The sequence below is a fragment of the Thalassophryne amazonica genome, chromosome 5, assembly GCF_902500255.1.
Source record: "Thalassophryne amazonica chromosome 5, fThaAma1.1, whole genome shotgun sequence".
In the NCBI taxonomy this organism is placed as follows: Eukaryota; Metazoa; Chordata; class Actinopteri; order Batrachoidiformes; family Batrachoididae; genus Thalassophryne; species Thalassophryne amazonica.
This window is the reverse complement of record NC_047107.1, coordinates 47,940,329-47,955,556: the sequence shown is the minus strand read 5'-3', so window position 1 is coordinate 47,955,556 and position 15,228 is coordinate 47,940,329. Positions and strand designations below refer to the sequence as shown.

Below are 15,228 nucleotides of genomic sequence, written 5' to 3'. Positions count from 1 at the left end.
TCCAATTTTATGCCTGTTTGTTTATCTTCTAGTTATCAGTTGGAAACCAAATGCCAGAAAGCAATGAGAAATTGTGCACAGCAAAGATAACCAATGTTCTGTGAAAACTATCTGAAAAAGATTTCATAAAACAAAAAAGTTGGAAAAAAAAACAAAAAACAAAAACCTGACAACACCACAAAAAAAACAAAAAAAAACACCTTTGATTCAAGTGCATGAACTGCATACTGCTGACATTTGATCACATCTAATTTAGCTTCTGAAAAGCCACTTCTAACAGGATATCTGTTGATGTCCTTTTGACATATCCTGCTAACTCAGGCAGACAAACATAACCTCTTTGGTGGAAGGAGGCTTTAAGGGGAATTGAAGCTGACTGACAGATCTTTGCCCAAGTTATAAAACACAACCTTTGGGAGGTGTTCATCATATTTTATGAAGTTGATGTTTGTTTTTAAACTATCTTGTTTTTTTCTATTGTTCTTCTGCTTTTGGGTCAGCATCCTCCACAGGACACAGATCTGAAAGAAGAAGAAGAAGACTTACTGCTAAGTTACCAGGTATAGTTAGTTATCTGGACTGAGGGCGATTGTCTTACCCGTGCTTTCTCCAAAATGAAACTCTGGAGGAAAGTTTAGACACTCGGCCTGTTTCTTAAAACCTTCCATGTGAGATGTCTCCACTTTCCCAGACTTTGCTACAAGGAATTATTCAAACATAATCAGCAAACCGTGAGCCGATATTCTGAAAGAAAATCTGACTGGTGATAGTTAAACTCACTGAAGAGGTAAAGGCTTCTGCCTGTAGTGGTTTGTTTGCTGTCTGTTATCACCTGTAGCTGGTCGGCCCACAGGATACAGTCGGGGCAGGACTCCAGGTGAGTCCCAACGTGTTCATGGTGGGAGGAGTTAAAGTGAACTACAACACATGAAAACAACTTTCAAGTTGTGTTGTGCACATGCACAAGAAGAATGAGTGACATTGACACACGTGATACTTACATGATATCCTGCTGGAGTTCCCTGTGAAGAAGGTGGCATTAAGTTGTCCATGATAACATTTGTCATTCCTTGTAAAGAGAATTGGAATAATCAGGATGAAGGTGTTATCAGATGGGTGTTTTTAATGTATCCAACAGTTACCTTTTTTCTCCCCAGCGCATGGTGAACACATCATCGTCAGACACAAATAGCATCTCAATCCAGGTGTTCCTGATGGTTTTAATTTCCTTCAGGAACTGCTCGTTGTCCGATGTTGCAGCATGTAAAATCCATTTTCCCATAAGCTACAAAGACATGTGCCAAACGTGAGGTCAGTTTGAAATTCTTGTGCTGGTTACAAGAGTTCATGGGCACAGAATTTACAGTAATCCTGTGTTGTGAGAGGAAAAATTGAGATTTTGTTTAGATGATGCAGCAACTTCAAAATAAATAAATAAATAAATAAATGCTATCCACTTTAGCTTTCAACCATTTTTACATTTCTGATGAACTTTTTATGAATGTCAAATTTGGTACCTATGTTTGTGATAGTTTATAGTTTAAGTTCATTTCAGATTTTGGACTTGATTTAAAGTGGTCACATTGAGAAAAATCTGTTTTATGTACCTCTTTCAATGACCTATATTTGGTTTTATGTTACACATCCCTCCACCCCTAAAAAAATCCCACAAATCTGTTAACAATGTGTGTAAAAATCCACAGTATCAGCAAACTTTAGGTGGAAAACACCCCCTTTTACACTTTTGCCAGATATCTAAGAGCACCTCCTAATTACTAAAGCAACAGGCACCAAAAGATGTTTCAGACCTGAAAAATAGATTGTTTTTTTTTATACAAGAGGCCATCACATGGCCATTGGGTATTTGCCAAGGCTTTGCATCCGCCGGTCTGTCTGTGCTCAGCATGAGTCCAATTCTATTACTGCCACAGTCTTCAAATTCACAGGGAGCATTCTTGGGACACAGACCTTGGACAAGTTCAGTGACGGCTAACCTTGACCTATAGAGGTTAAAAAGTCACATTCTGTTTCATTCTGTTTTGTTTTTGAGTGGCGGGGGTGACAGCCAATCAGAATAAAGCTGGACCTTGATGTATTTGGCTGGTCTCTCCAAAACATAAACACTTTATATATATATATATATATATATATATATATATATATATATATATATATATATATATATATATATATACTCAACAAAAATATAAACGCAACACTTTTGGTTTTGCTCCCATTTTGTATGAGATGAACTCAAAGATCTAAAACTTTTTCCACATACACAGTATCACCATTTCCCTCAAATATTGTTCACAAACCAGTCTAAATCTGTGATAGTGAGCACTTTCCTTTGCTGAGATAATCCATCCCACCTCACAGGTGTGCCATACCAAGATGCTGATTAGACACCATGATTAGTGCACAGGTGTGCCTTAGACTGCCCACAATAAAAGTCCACTCTGAAAGGTGCAGTTTTATCACACAGCACAATGCCACAGATGTCGCAAGATTTGAGGGAGCGTGCAATTGGCATGCTGACAGCAGGAATGTCAACCAGAGCTGTTACTCGTGTATTGAATGTTCATTTCTCTACTGTAAGCCATCTCCAAAGGCGTTTCAGAGAATGTGGCAGTACATCCAACCAGCCTCACAAGCGCAGACCACGTGTAACCACACCAGCCCAGGACCTCCACATCCAGCATGTTCACCTCCAAGATCGTCTGAGACCAGCCACTCGGACAGCTGCTGAAACAATCGGTTTGCATAACCAAAGAATTTCTGCACAAACTGTCAGAAACCGTCTCAGGGAAGCTCATCTGCATGCTCGTCGTCCTCATCGGGGTCTCGACCTGACTCCAATTCGTCATCGTAACTGACTTGAGTGGGTAAATGCTCACATTCGCTGGTGTTTGGCACATTGGAGAGGTGTTCTCTTCACGGATGAATCCCGGTTCACACTGTCCAGGGCAGATGGCAGACAGCGTGTGTGGTGTTGTGTGGGTGAGCGGTTTTCTGATGTCAATGTTGTGGATCGAGTGGCCCATGGTGGCGGTGGGGTTATGGTATGGGCAGGCGTCTGTTATGGACGAAGAACACAGGTGCATTTTATTGATGGCATTTTGAATGCACAGAGATACCGTGACGAGATCCTGAGGCCCATTGTTGTGCCATACATCCAAGAACATCACCTCATGTTGCAGCAGGATAATGCACGGCCCCATGTTGCAAGGATCTGTACACAATTCTTGGAAGCTGAAAATGTCCCAGTTCTTGCATGGCTGGCATACTCACCAGACATGTCACCCATTGAGCATGTTTGGGATGCTCTGGATCGGCGTATACGACAGCGTGTACCAGTTCCTGCCAATATCCAGCAACTTCGCACAGCCATTGAAGAGGAGTGGACCAACATTCCACAGGCCACAATTGACAACCTGATCAACTCTATGCGAAGGAGATGTGTTGCACTCCATGAGGCAAATGGTGGTCACACCAGATACTGACTGGTATCCCCCCCAATAAAACAAAACTGCACCTTTCAGAGTGGCCTTTTATTGTGGACAGTCTAAGGCACACCTGTGCACTAATCATGGTGTCTAATCAGCATCTTGATATGGCACACCTGTGAGGTGGGATGGATTATCTCAGCAAAGGAGAATTGCTCACTATCACAGATTTAGACTGGTTTGTGAACAATATTTGAGGGAAATGGTGATATTGTGTATGTGGAAAAAGTTTTAGATCTTTGAGTTCATCTCATACAAAATGGGAGCAAAACCAAAAGTGTTGCGTTTATATTTTTGTTGAGTGTATATGAACTTGTGCGCATCCTTTGTACAGCAATCCTTTAATGAAAGGGAAAGTGGGGTAAGATGAGACAATATTCAGGTATTCAGGGTTCTTCACACACTTCTCTGCTTGCCCTTCTCTCCATCTGTTCACAGGGTGCTGAACCCCACTTGGTTCTTCACTTATATTGTAAGTTCTTGACATGACCTTTCTGTGATATTTAGTACATGATTAAGAACATCATCCATCCATCCATTTTCGATACCTGTTTACTCCAACTCAGCGTCATGGGGTGGGGTGGGGGGTGTGGGGCCCGGAGCCTATCCTAGCAGTTATAGGGCATGAGGCACAAAATCAGTTGTGTAATATTACAGTGAAATACAATTTTATGCTTCAGAGACTTAACTTTAGTTCAGTGCCCTATGGTGGGAGAAGCCTGGTTCATTTTACCCCATAGCCACCTTTGGGTCGGGGGACATCCAAGCTTGGCAGTTCAGGATAACTATTAGCTAAATGGTTTTATACATTGGCAAATCACCAATATGTACATATAATATACATTTCTAGGCCGGAATAAGTTTGCTCTGAATTAAAAGACATTATACCTGACATGAATAAAATTTATGTTTAACAAAGACTGCTTTTTTATTTGTCAAAGTAATAACCACTTCTCAGATGTGTTTCTCTCATTACAGTCTGTACATAACTGGATTAATTACATAAAATCCTATTTGTACCTGGTGTAGTCCTGTCAAGAGTTCTGTAAGGGCTATGACTAGGGTTAGGGATTAGGTTTAGGGGTAAAGGTTAGGTTTCAAATTAATTTTTCTCTGCTGTTATGCATGATGACATGGAGCTATGACCCATTCCATCATGTGAGATGGTATGGTGTGGGTGGTTGGTGTTGGATTTACAGTATGTATTGATGTAGTCCTGTCTTTTACTTTAAAATCGATTTCTGATTTGTATCAGTTAATTGATTCAGGCAAACTAAAAATGTTAATCTGTGTAACTACTTTCACAAATTTACAACTTTTCAGATGTTCAATTTTAATAGCACTAATAAAAACAATCAAGAGCACTGCACTCGTAGAGCGCAAACCTCCACTAACACTAGTTTCCAATTCCACAAAAAGTCCTGTTAGAAGTGGATTTTCATAAGATAAAATATAATACAAAATATCGACCAAAAGGGCTTTTCAATGTTAAAATCAAATATTCGCGAAATCTGCGATATAGATTAGATGCGAAGCAAACATAGTCTATTCATTGAGAGTGCCAGTTTGCACATCACTGTCACAAATGAGAGTGATTGAGGCACTTTTTATTGAGATATAATACAAAATTTACACCAAATGGACTTTTCAATATTAAATTCAAATGTCTATAAAATCCACAATCTGGATCAGATCAGCTGATAAAGCATACCATCCTACATAACACTCTCAAATATGAAATACATTTGATCTTTTTTGACAGTTATGAATTTTTGAAAATTTGTTCAATGTTAAAGGAAAGAGATTTTTCCCAATGTTTTTCCTGACTTTGACCTATAACTTTGAACACTGAATCAGTTCTTGCCCATCAGGATATAAATTCTCTGTAAAAATTTCATAACAATATATGAAAATTTGTGGGATCCAGGCTGTCCACAAACAAACAGGGGCAGAAACATAACCTCTGGCCAACTTTGTTGGCTGAGGTAATAAATTCCTGCTCAAAAGACGCACATTTGACAAAACTGTGTAGGAGATTAATTTTTCTCTGCAATGGATTACAATCTCAAAAGCACAGCTACATGACGTTCCCCAAATCACAATGTGACAGCATTGTCATTAAACCAGCAGTGCTGCCCTTAAAAAGACCAGAGAATGGTGTTACCGTGGTTTGATCCTGCAGCGGTTTTGTTAGCTCTTCACAATCTGGATCAGAAGCAGCATTGAGAAAAGAGAGAGTCAATAAAGTAAACCAAAATGGTGCAGACATGATTACGACCTCAGAGACAGTCAAATGGATGATGGGGCGACAACAGGATGACTGAACATGCAGCACAGATAGACAGAAATGGTTCATGTGTGTTCCTGTAAAGACCAAAGGGCATATTTACTTCAGCAGTAACCATTTACTAGCACTGTTGACATTATTTGCTATTTTATGCCTCCATATTTTCACATGGAAGATGAAATTAGCTTTAATACACTGGAACTATCTGGTGCTTGAATTTCAGGCTAGGAATAGAGTGCCACTAAATCACGCTCATGTCAAAACAAAGGACTTGTTCATGGTTCAGTGTCTCACTCACATTCGCTCCTGCTGTTCACAATTTATCCGACAGTACACTACACGATGACTCAACAAGAACCCACATCATGGCAGGATTGTACAGAGACACATGCCACTGCCATCACTGAGTCCATCCTCGCCTCTTCCATCACCGTCTTTTACACTGCTGCCACTTCTAAGGACAGAAGTAGACTGCAACGTATCATCCACCCAGCGGAGACGGTGATCGACTGCAGTCTGCCATCCCTACAGGACCTGTACACCTCCAGGGCCCTGAGGCAACAAGGAAGGTTGTGGCTGATCCCTCCCAGCCAGAACACAAACTTTTTGTCACCCTCCCGTCCACAGCTGGACTCATAAACAATGCCAGAGGCCCCCCCCACTCTATACTCCATAAGGCACCGATTGGCACAGATTGCTGCTGTTACAACCCCAATTCCGTGAAGTTGGGACGTTGTGTAAAATGTAAATAAAAACAGAATACAATGATTTGCAAATCCTCTTCAACCTACAGTATATTAAATTGAATACACCACAAAGACAAGATATTATGTTCAAACTGATAAACGTTTTTGTTTTTGTGCAAATATTCTGCGAGTCATAGAGCTTTCTCCTATCGTGCCCCTGTTCTGTGGAATGATCTCCCTGCGTCAATAAAAGTCAGATTCTGTGGAGACTTTCAAGATGCACTTATTTTCCCTTTTGTATGGCTAGCATACTGGCATAGTATAGTTCTACGATTTTTACTCTTTTAATTCATCTTATTAGGAAACGGAGCGTGCCGTGGCCTCAACTTTACCTAAATTCTGGGTCTTTTAGTGAAGCTTAGGGCTAGTGGCCGGTGATCACCTTAGTATTTCCTGTTTTTCTTGTTGTTTAATGCTGACAAATTATACTGTATTTCTTGTCTTTCTGATGCCTGATTCTGTTTTTTTTCTCTCCAAGTTGCAGCTCCATCCAGAGATGGGTGTGGTAGTTGTGCTGGAGACCCTCCAGTCCTGTGCACCAACAGCATTTCCTGTATATTCGTTTTGTGAATTGTTCTGTAATTTATGTCTGTAGCATGGCCCAAGCAGAGGGTCACCCATTTGAGTCTGGTCTGCTTGAGGTTTCTTCCTCAGAGGGAGTTTTTCCTTACCACTGTTGCTCTGGGGGTTAGTAAGGTTAGACCTTACTTGCATGAAGCGCCTTGAGGCAACTCTGTTGGGATTTGGCGCTATATAAATTAAATAAATTGAATTGAAATTGGTCATCCCTGCACTGAAAGGTACTGTACATCTGTACTCCAATCACCTGTTTTTGCACTGTTCCATTCCATTATGTTTTATTTATTTAACAGTGAATATAGTTTTGTCTATTTGACTCTTTTACTTCTTATAGAAGTGTTTCGCTTTTCTTTTCTTATTGTTTATGCACCAGTAACACCAGATCAAATTCCTTGCATGTATGAACTTACGAGGTCTGTTAGAAAAGTATCCGACCTTTTTATTTTTTTCAAAAACTATATGGATTTGCATCACGTGTGATTGCATCAGCCAAGCTTGAACCTTCGTGCGCATGCGTGAGTTTTTTCACACCTGTCGGTTGTGTCATTCACCTGTGAGCAGGCTTTGTGTGAGCACTGGTCCACCTTCTCGTCGTTTTTTATTGCGAATAAATGTCTGAACGATTTGGAGTTTTGCATCAATTTCTTTTCCAGAAACTGTGAGAGACCTCCAGGTGAACACCGTTCGGAAAATTAATATGGCTTTCAGGGACGATTTTGTGGGGATTACACAGATTAAGGAGTGTTACTGCTGCTTTAAGGCCGGCCCACAGCGTCTGAGAGCGCCGATCGACAGGCTCACACCCCGCAGAAACAACCAGATCATTTCCAACGTGAAGGCTTTGTTGATCCGGGACGTCGTCTGACTTTCACAAAAAGGCAGGAGACGTGGGCATCAGCACTTTTTCGGCACATTTCACTGTTACAGGAGTTTTTTCATGGGAAGAAAAGCGGAGGGACGCGCCACGGAGCCGTTCATTACGCTGCACAAAACCAACTCCATGTTGGTCTCACAGGACGTCTTTCAGGTGGATTTCAGACGGCTGTCGGTTGCTTTTCAGTCGTGTGATTATCCGAGAAATTGAGCATGAGCTGGACATGCCCCAACATGTCCTGTGAGGCTTCATCACGGCGTTGCTTTGCATCATGCGGCTCTACCGCGACGCGCGGAACTCCGCTCCTCTTTCCATGACAAAAACTCCTGTAACAGTGGAATGTGCCGTTCATTTCTAAACTGGACGCTGTCTTGATCCGGTATGTCATCTGACTAGCACAGGAATTGTGAAAAGACGTGGACATCAGCACTTTTTCGGCACATTGAGACAGACGTGCGGAGGAGTTCCGCGCATTGCGGTGGAGCCGCATGGCGCAAAGCAACGCCATGATGAAGCCTCACAGGACATGCTGGGGCATGTCCAGCTCATGCTCAATTTCTCGGATAATCACACAACTGAAAAGCAACCGACAGCCGTCTGAAATCCACCTGAAAGCCGTCCTGTGAGACCAACACTGAGGTGGTTTTGTGCCGCGTAATGAACGGCTCCGTGGCGGGTCCCTCCGCTTTTCTTTCCATGAAAAAAAACTCCTGTAACAGTGGAATGTGCCGAAAAAGTGCTGATGTCCACATCTCCTGCCTTTTTGTGAAAGTCAGACGACGTCCCGGATCAACAAAGCCTTCACGTTGGAAATGATCTGGTTGTTTCAGTGGGGTGTGAGCCTGTCGATCGGCGCTCGGAGCGCGGCGCGCTCTCAGACACTGTGGGCCAGCCTTAAAGCGGCAGTAACACTCCTTAATCTGTGTAATCCCCACAAAATCGTCCCTGAAAGCCATATTAATTTTCCGAACGGTGTCCACCTGGAGGTCTCTCACAGTTTCTGGAAAAAAAATTGATGCAGCAAAGCTCCAAATCGTTCAGACATTTATTCGCAATAAAAAAACGATGAGAAGGTGGACCAGTGCTCACACAAAGCCTGCTCACAGGCGAATGACGCAACCGACAGGCGTGAAAAAACTCACGCATGCGCACGAAGGTTCAAGCTTGGCTGATGCAATCACACGTGATTCAAATCCATATGGTTTTGAAAAAAATAAAAAGGTCAGATACTTTTCTAACAGACCTCGTACTTGGCAATAAATTCGATGCTGATTCTGATTGTAGTGTTCCTGTTTTGGTAAGATGGGACTATATCACAATAGTTCAAGCATGCCCAAAACTTCTGTATTGTGATATGTGCCGTATGTTATCATGATGCTCGCTGCACAGGATTACACATTATACAAGGAGGAATCTGTGGAGATTCTCAGTCATCCAGGTCACGGTGGGTGGAGTCAGGTAAACTGGACTTGTTTAGTTCCTTGAAGATATTTCATTGTTCTTCCGGAAAAGCCTAATCAGTTCTAGTTGGAGTAGTGAGAGACTCAAGTATTTACACTCTGTGAAGTCACAGATGTAACAGGGATGTAATGAAAGTCCTTGGTTGCCAGGGGTCACCTGAGTTCAAGGTGTCTCAGCCCTCTAGCTTTATTTAGAGGTTTCATCACTTTAACAAAAATGGCTTCCTTGACACATTTCACCCTCTCTGTTCAAAACATTATCTTTAAAGGCGTTTCCTTTTTCCTTCAGATGCTGGTTGACGGCTGAGTCCTGACCTGAGTTATTGGTCCTGAGCCATTTGTTTGTTGAGTGGTTGTCTGGTTTATTGGCTGTAGACCTCATTGCAGTCCCAGAGACTTGTGTTCAGTGAAAGCTTGGACTTCTTTGTTTTTGATTTTGACCCATGTGTCTTCCACATATCTGAACCAGTGGCTTGGTGTAGTTCCTCTGAAGAAGCACAGGGTCTTGGTTTTCATCTCTTCCAGGTAGAGTTTGGCCACGATGGGGGATACTGGTGAGCCCATGGCACATCCATATGTCTGTCTGTAGAACCCCCAGATTATAATGGAAATAGGTAGTGTTCAGACAGAGGTCAAGGAGGTGGCAAATCTGGTCTGGGATGAGGTTGGTTTTGGTGAGGACACTACTGCCCTGTAGCAACCATTGGTTTAGTTTCCACTGCCTCCACAGTTGGGACGCATGCGAATAGGGAGTTCACACTGACTTTATCCAGTTTCACACTGAGGACTCTGTCCTTGTTCACTAGATCCATGGAGGTATAGATGCGGTGGTCAGAGTTTCCTACCATCAGTGCTAAAATGGGAGCTACGTGTATGGTTATGTTGTAGGTGACTGAGTTGATATTTCTGACAGCAGGGCTGAGTGTGGCTCCTTTGTGTATTTTTGACAGTCCATCCATGCAGGGAATTGTCTCTCCATGATATGGACAGTAACACTGTTAGCGGTTGTTGGCTTCATGTTTAGGTAGATGTTGAAGACTTTCTGTAGCCTTCTTCGTGCAGTTATTGGTGGGATCCTACGTCAGTGTTCCATAAGTGTTGGAATCACTGAGCAGCATGGTGATCTTAGTGATAAGGACCACAGACCCTTTATCGGACAGTAAGTTTGTGATATCGCTGTCTTTGCTGGGGAAGGTCAGAGCTTTCCATTCCCGAAGAGTGATGTTGGAAGGGAATCTTTGTACTGAACAGGGCTGCTGTGATTGAATCCCATCTGCTCTGTCACAGTTTAAGGACGGAGGCACACACACCCACACACGCTGACTCTTGGTGACACTCCCCAGCATTAGCATGGCTAGATGCTGAAGAGCTTCGCTCGTTCATGTCTGTGACATATACATATTAATTATGACGTGCCATACGGCGAGTTATCTTGTGATTTGGCGCAATATATATAAACTGAATTGTCTTGCATTCATTATGGCATCTACATTACAAATCGCCCAGCTACATGACGCCGAAAACAAAACCTGTTTCACAAAGAAGAGTTGAGCTTCTGAGCTGTTGGTTGTGTCATAAATCCAAAAGCCACACAGATATAAATGTCACTGCACAGGTCTTGAATGAACAAATAAAAAGACAGTTTAATGGCCTCTGTTTTTCATTTCAGTGGGAACCAGAAATGTGAGATTGACAGACAAGCTGAATGACTCTATATTAAGTAAAATCAAAGTTTTACTGCAGTGAAATGATGATGTTGGAAAAAAGACAACATTCTGATTAAGGGAAGAGAAGCTTTATACCATTATATTCAAAATCCATTAACAACTTCTCAGTGTATTTACAAAAACATAATTTAAAAAAAAGAAGAAACTGAACACATCACAGATGGAGTCCCACATACTGCAAAAAGAAACCCCAAACAAACAAACAGAAAAAAAAAACATTAAAATTTACAAATGCATGTTTCTGTGGTCTCACTTATGGCTTCAAACTAACACAGAAACAAACAGAACGTCTCTGTTCAGCTGTGACGCTGCCTCAGTCACCACTCCTTCATTATTCGTCTCTCCAAACATTTCATTTTAAATAATATCAGATACACATACGAGACAGAGGAGCTACATCATTGAGCTGTACACTTCGCAGTAAGGTAGGAGGAAGAACAGTAACACGCATGTTGCCCTTTTAAACATGATAGTAATACATCTTGGGCAGTGAAAAAAAGTCTGATTTAAAACAAGCTTATTTGAACTTTCTGTACCAACAAGACTTCCCACATCGCGCTGTGATCACAGTTTGTCCGGATGATCATTGAAGCGAGGGCGAGTGGAGACTTTTTTTTTTGTCATTTTGCTGTTTTTTTTTTCCTTCTGTTTAGTCTGACTGGACCCTTTATGTCCACAGACTGTTGGCTGCACAGCATGTGTACAGTAGGTTTAAAGAGCAACAAAAAAAAAAGAAGAAGAAAAGAACAGCATCAGCAAACAAAACCTACCAAGTTATACGAAAACAAATTTATAGCAAACTTATTTCAAATTTATCCAACCACCCCCCAGAAAAAAGAAGAAGAAACTGAGGAAACGTTTAGTCTCTTCAAACAGTTGCCATAGAAAGAGGCTGCGTGACATGCCATTGTAGATTCATCTTCAATCAGCATGTTTCAGGTTGTGCTGAAGCCTTTTGAAAACTCTACTTTAAAATACTTTGACATTTTGCATTTCTCTTCAGGCCATGCAGATATGATATAGGAGAGGTGAAGGTCTTGGTTTTCCCACTGCTGTGGCCGTGTTTGTGGATGGAAAGTAAAACACTTCAAACGGGACATTATCAGATCCATAATTTAACGACATGATACCAGCTGTGATCTGACAGACTGGAATTTGAGTCACCAGCTGTCAATTTGTCAGGTGTTTTTTTGGCCCACACTTCAAGTAACCATCATGGCAGGTCTGTCTTTCCAGTTCTCCTCAAGCAGTAGACAAAGCAAAAGACAAAAATGAGGACCGATGTCCAGGTCTGATTCAAAATGTCTGCAAAGTTTTAAATTCGAGACATACAGGATATAGGAAATTTTGTTCTTTTGGGTGTGAAGTCCACGTTGTGACCCGCGTGTGACTGGAGTGTGTGCACAGTCACGTGCACTTGTCGGTAAATATACACCTGGCTCTCCTTCAGCATGGTTGAAGGTGGTTCTTTTGTACAGTATTGTGGCTGAAGCGGAAGAACTGATGAAGGGAGCGCAGTCTCCATTTCAAAGAGGAAACGTAGAACAGGAGAGAGCAGAATCCATGTCAACGAGGGAGGGGGTGGGGAGCAGAAGGAAGGAGCCTAGGACAACTGTCCCACCTGTGGAGGACATGGAGGAAGACTCACTGGCCTGGATGTCATCACAACTTGCTCGGCAGTCCACACTGGCTCACTGACACGCTTCACACGCTCATTGTCATGTTCGGAGAATACTGCAGAGAAAACACAAAGAAGTGTGTGCAACAAATTTTAATAGTTTTTATTAATTATTATTATTATTAGCAGTAGTAATAATAGTAGTAGAACTAGTACCAGCTATTTTCTGCTCAGCGACGGGGACAGACTAGCTGTTGACCACATTCTAGCTCTGTGAGCACTAAATAACACATAAACATCGGCAGTATTTCTTTGCAACCGATGCTGATTTTTGCAAAGCATTTAATTCAGCTGCCCGAGCTCTCTGGGACATCCTGAGAATTGGTACGATTCTACATGCTGGACATCATAGCCAGCCTATAAACAGATACACTGAGTGCTGTATGAAGCGGGGGGAGAAACTTTCCCCAGTGAAGACCAGCATTTTGTGAGGAGTGTGTTCTGGCTCCTACACTCTTCAGTACATGTGTGGACTGGGAGTTGGGTAGGGTTGTGGAAACCTGTGACTTGGGGGCTTTTGCTGGTGAAAAGGTTTGCGGACCTTGACTTCACAAATGATACTGTGGCTGTGTCCCAATTCCAGGGCTGTGAAATGAAAATTGTGAAATCCGAGGAAAATTTGCAGGGGGTTTGGGGGGGTGAAGCGTCCAGGGGCTGGGGTCTAGGGCCCTGTGGGGCCCCAGAATTAAATTTTTATCTAATGATACATTTTCAGCATCTCCTGGAAGAACAAATCTCAAAATTAGTGGGTATTTAAATGATCCTATATTCAACCTTTTATTTGACCTGTCAATGATGATGTTGAAATAACAGAATATGATGTGGAAGTAGGACCTGGAATGATTTTCCTTTTAATTGTAAACCAAATTATGCATTAACTCAGAACAATTAAACTACATGAAATTTATGAAGACTGAAAAGACTGTTACAGCATTTCAAAAACCACAGCTAAAGCTTGTAGAATATTTGGAAAATCATGGTAAAATATTAATAAGATACCTTATAGTAAAACGTCACTTATATTCTTATGTAAATTCATGCAGCCTAAATCCATTCAAAGACACAATGTCTTTTTTACAATGAAAGAAAGTCTAGATTAGTGAAAAAAGTCACATAATGTCTAAAATCCTGTTTGAACAGCAGAATGTTTATTTTCCAGGGAGAGAAAAATTCTTACCGTGTTTCCTGGGAGGGCACAGTTCACTTTTCCCATTTTATTTTATCTTTCAGGTGTGTTGATGAAGCCAGCGACAATTCCACGGATTCTTGTCCTTATAAGACTTTTTCAAACAGTCTTTCTCGCCATCTTCTCTCTGTGCAACGTCGGTCCGTGACACAGACATGCTGCACAAATCTTTTAAAAACTTCAAAGCTCTAAAAGTTTGGGATGTGCACATGCTACATTTAGCTTAAGCACCGCACAGGAGCCACAAAGCGTCGCGCAGCAACCAACCAGTCCTGCTTTACGACAACTGTCGTAACAGCTACACTTTGAGTGGCATTTTTCCTCTGCGAAACTCTGCGGATCTGAGGAAACATTTGTATTTGTAACACACAGATCAGTGTTCGCGGACTTATAAAACTTACACGATGTCGTAAAAAAGAGAACGCTTTGTGATAAGCATTTTAAAAACTCAGTGATGTTCACGATTAAAGAGTACATCACTAACACCCCACCCCATGACGAAATCCGTGGAATCCCGCGGATCCATGGAATTTTCACAGCCCTGCAATTCAGGTCTGCATCCTTCTAAGGATTGTCTCCCAGAAAAAGAGACCACAGAGGCCAGAACAGACTGCTTTTCCCATCCCAACCACCATCACTTGGCAATCTTGACAACTGCAGGTTACACCAACTAAGCCATCAAGCTTAGTTGGTGTAACCTGTAGTTTACGCCAACTGTAGTTTAATGGTTGGCCTAACCATTTTTCAGTCCTTATAAATATTACTTATTTACAATTCTGAATCAAGTGTCCTTTTGTCTATTTTACAAATTTAACAACTATTTTGTCTGGGGTGAATCACGCAATGATTCGTGGGACTGTTTGGGCCATGAAAGACACACCTGTGGTATCCTTCATTTTCAGGGGAAAGAAGGCTGCGAACATCAGTCGCTTTACAAGGAGCCTTTGAAATGGAACAGCCTTTCCCTGGGCATAATTCAGCCTTCAGGTACCTCGGTGTTGAGGTTTCCAGTGGCTAGAAAAGGTCATGGCGATACCTGTGTTTCACCTGGCTGCGACAGATAAATGATTACTTTTGAGAGGTGGGATGGACTGGCTTTCTGCCTGGGTGGTTGCCATCCAGAACCTGAGGTGGTACAGTAATGTGGCACTAGCCTGTGCTGCCAGACTTGATGTCATTCATATA

The 15,228-nt window shown here is 41.9% G+C and overlaps 2 protein-coding genes across 2 annotated transcripts in view; both read right to left on the bottom strand.

The window, feature by feature from the left end:
- Positions 1-380: 380 nt before the first annotated feature.
- On the bottom strand, positions 381-5,937 carry LOC117509779. The gene is made up of 6 exons (XM_034169459.1): positions 5,671-5,937; positions 1,143-1,285; positions 1,002-1,069; positions 781-918; positions 599-697; positions 381-521 (listed from the first exon to the last, which is right to left on the bottom strand). The coding sequence occupies exons 1-6, from the start codon at positions 5,860-5,862 to the stop codon at positions 475-477; spliced, it is 687 nt and encodes a 228-aa protein (XP_034025350.1). The 5' UTR covers positions 5,863-5,937; the 3' UTR covers positions 381-474.
- A 5,294-nt stretch (positions 5,938-11,231) lies between these two features.
- Positions 11,232-15,228, bottom strand: part of LOC117510410 (single-stranded DNA-binding protein 2) — a 310,588-nt gene continuing 306,591 nt past the window's right edge. The window contains exon 17 of the mRNA XM_034170108.1: positions 11,232-12,913. Within this exon, the coding sequence (XP_034025999.1) occupies positions 12,884-12,913 (30 nt within the window). The 3' untranslated portion in view covers positions 11,232-12,883. The remainder of the gene's footprint in view (positions 12,914-15,228) is intronic.

Coding starts and splice junctions, on each gene's coding strand:
- LOC117509779 (XM_034169459.1), bottom strand. CDS start 5,862: ATGAACCATTTCTGTCTATCTGTGCTGCATGTTCAGTCATCCTGTTGT. Junction 1,286..5,670: donor CGCTGCAGGATCAAACCACG/GTAACACCATTC, acceptor ATGTCTTTGTAG/CTTATGGGAAAATGGATTTT. Junction 698..780: donor CAGAAGCCTTTACCTCTTCA/GTGAGTTTAACT, acceptor AATTCCTTGTAG/CAAAGTCTGGGAAAGTGGAG.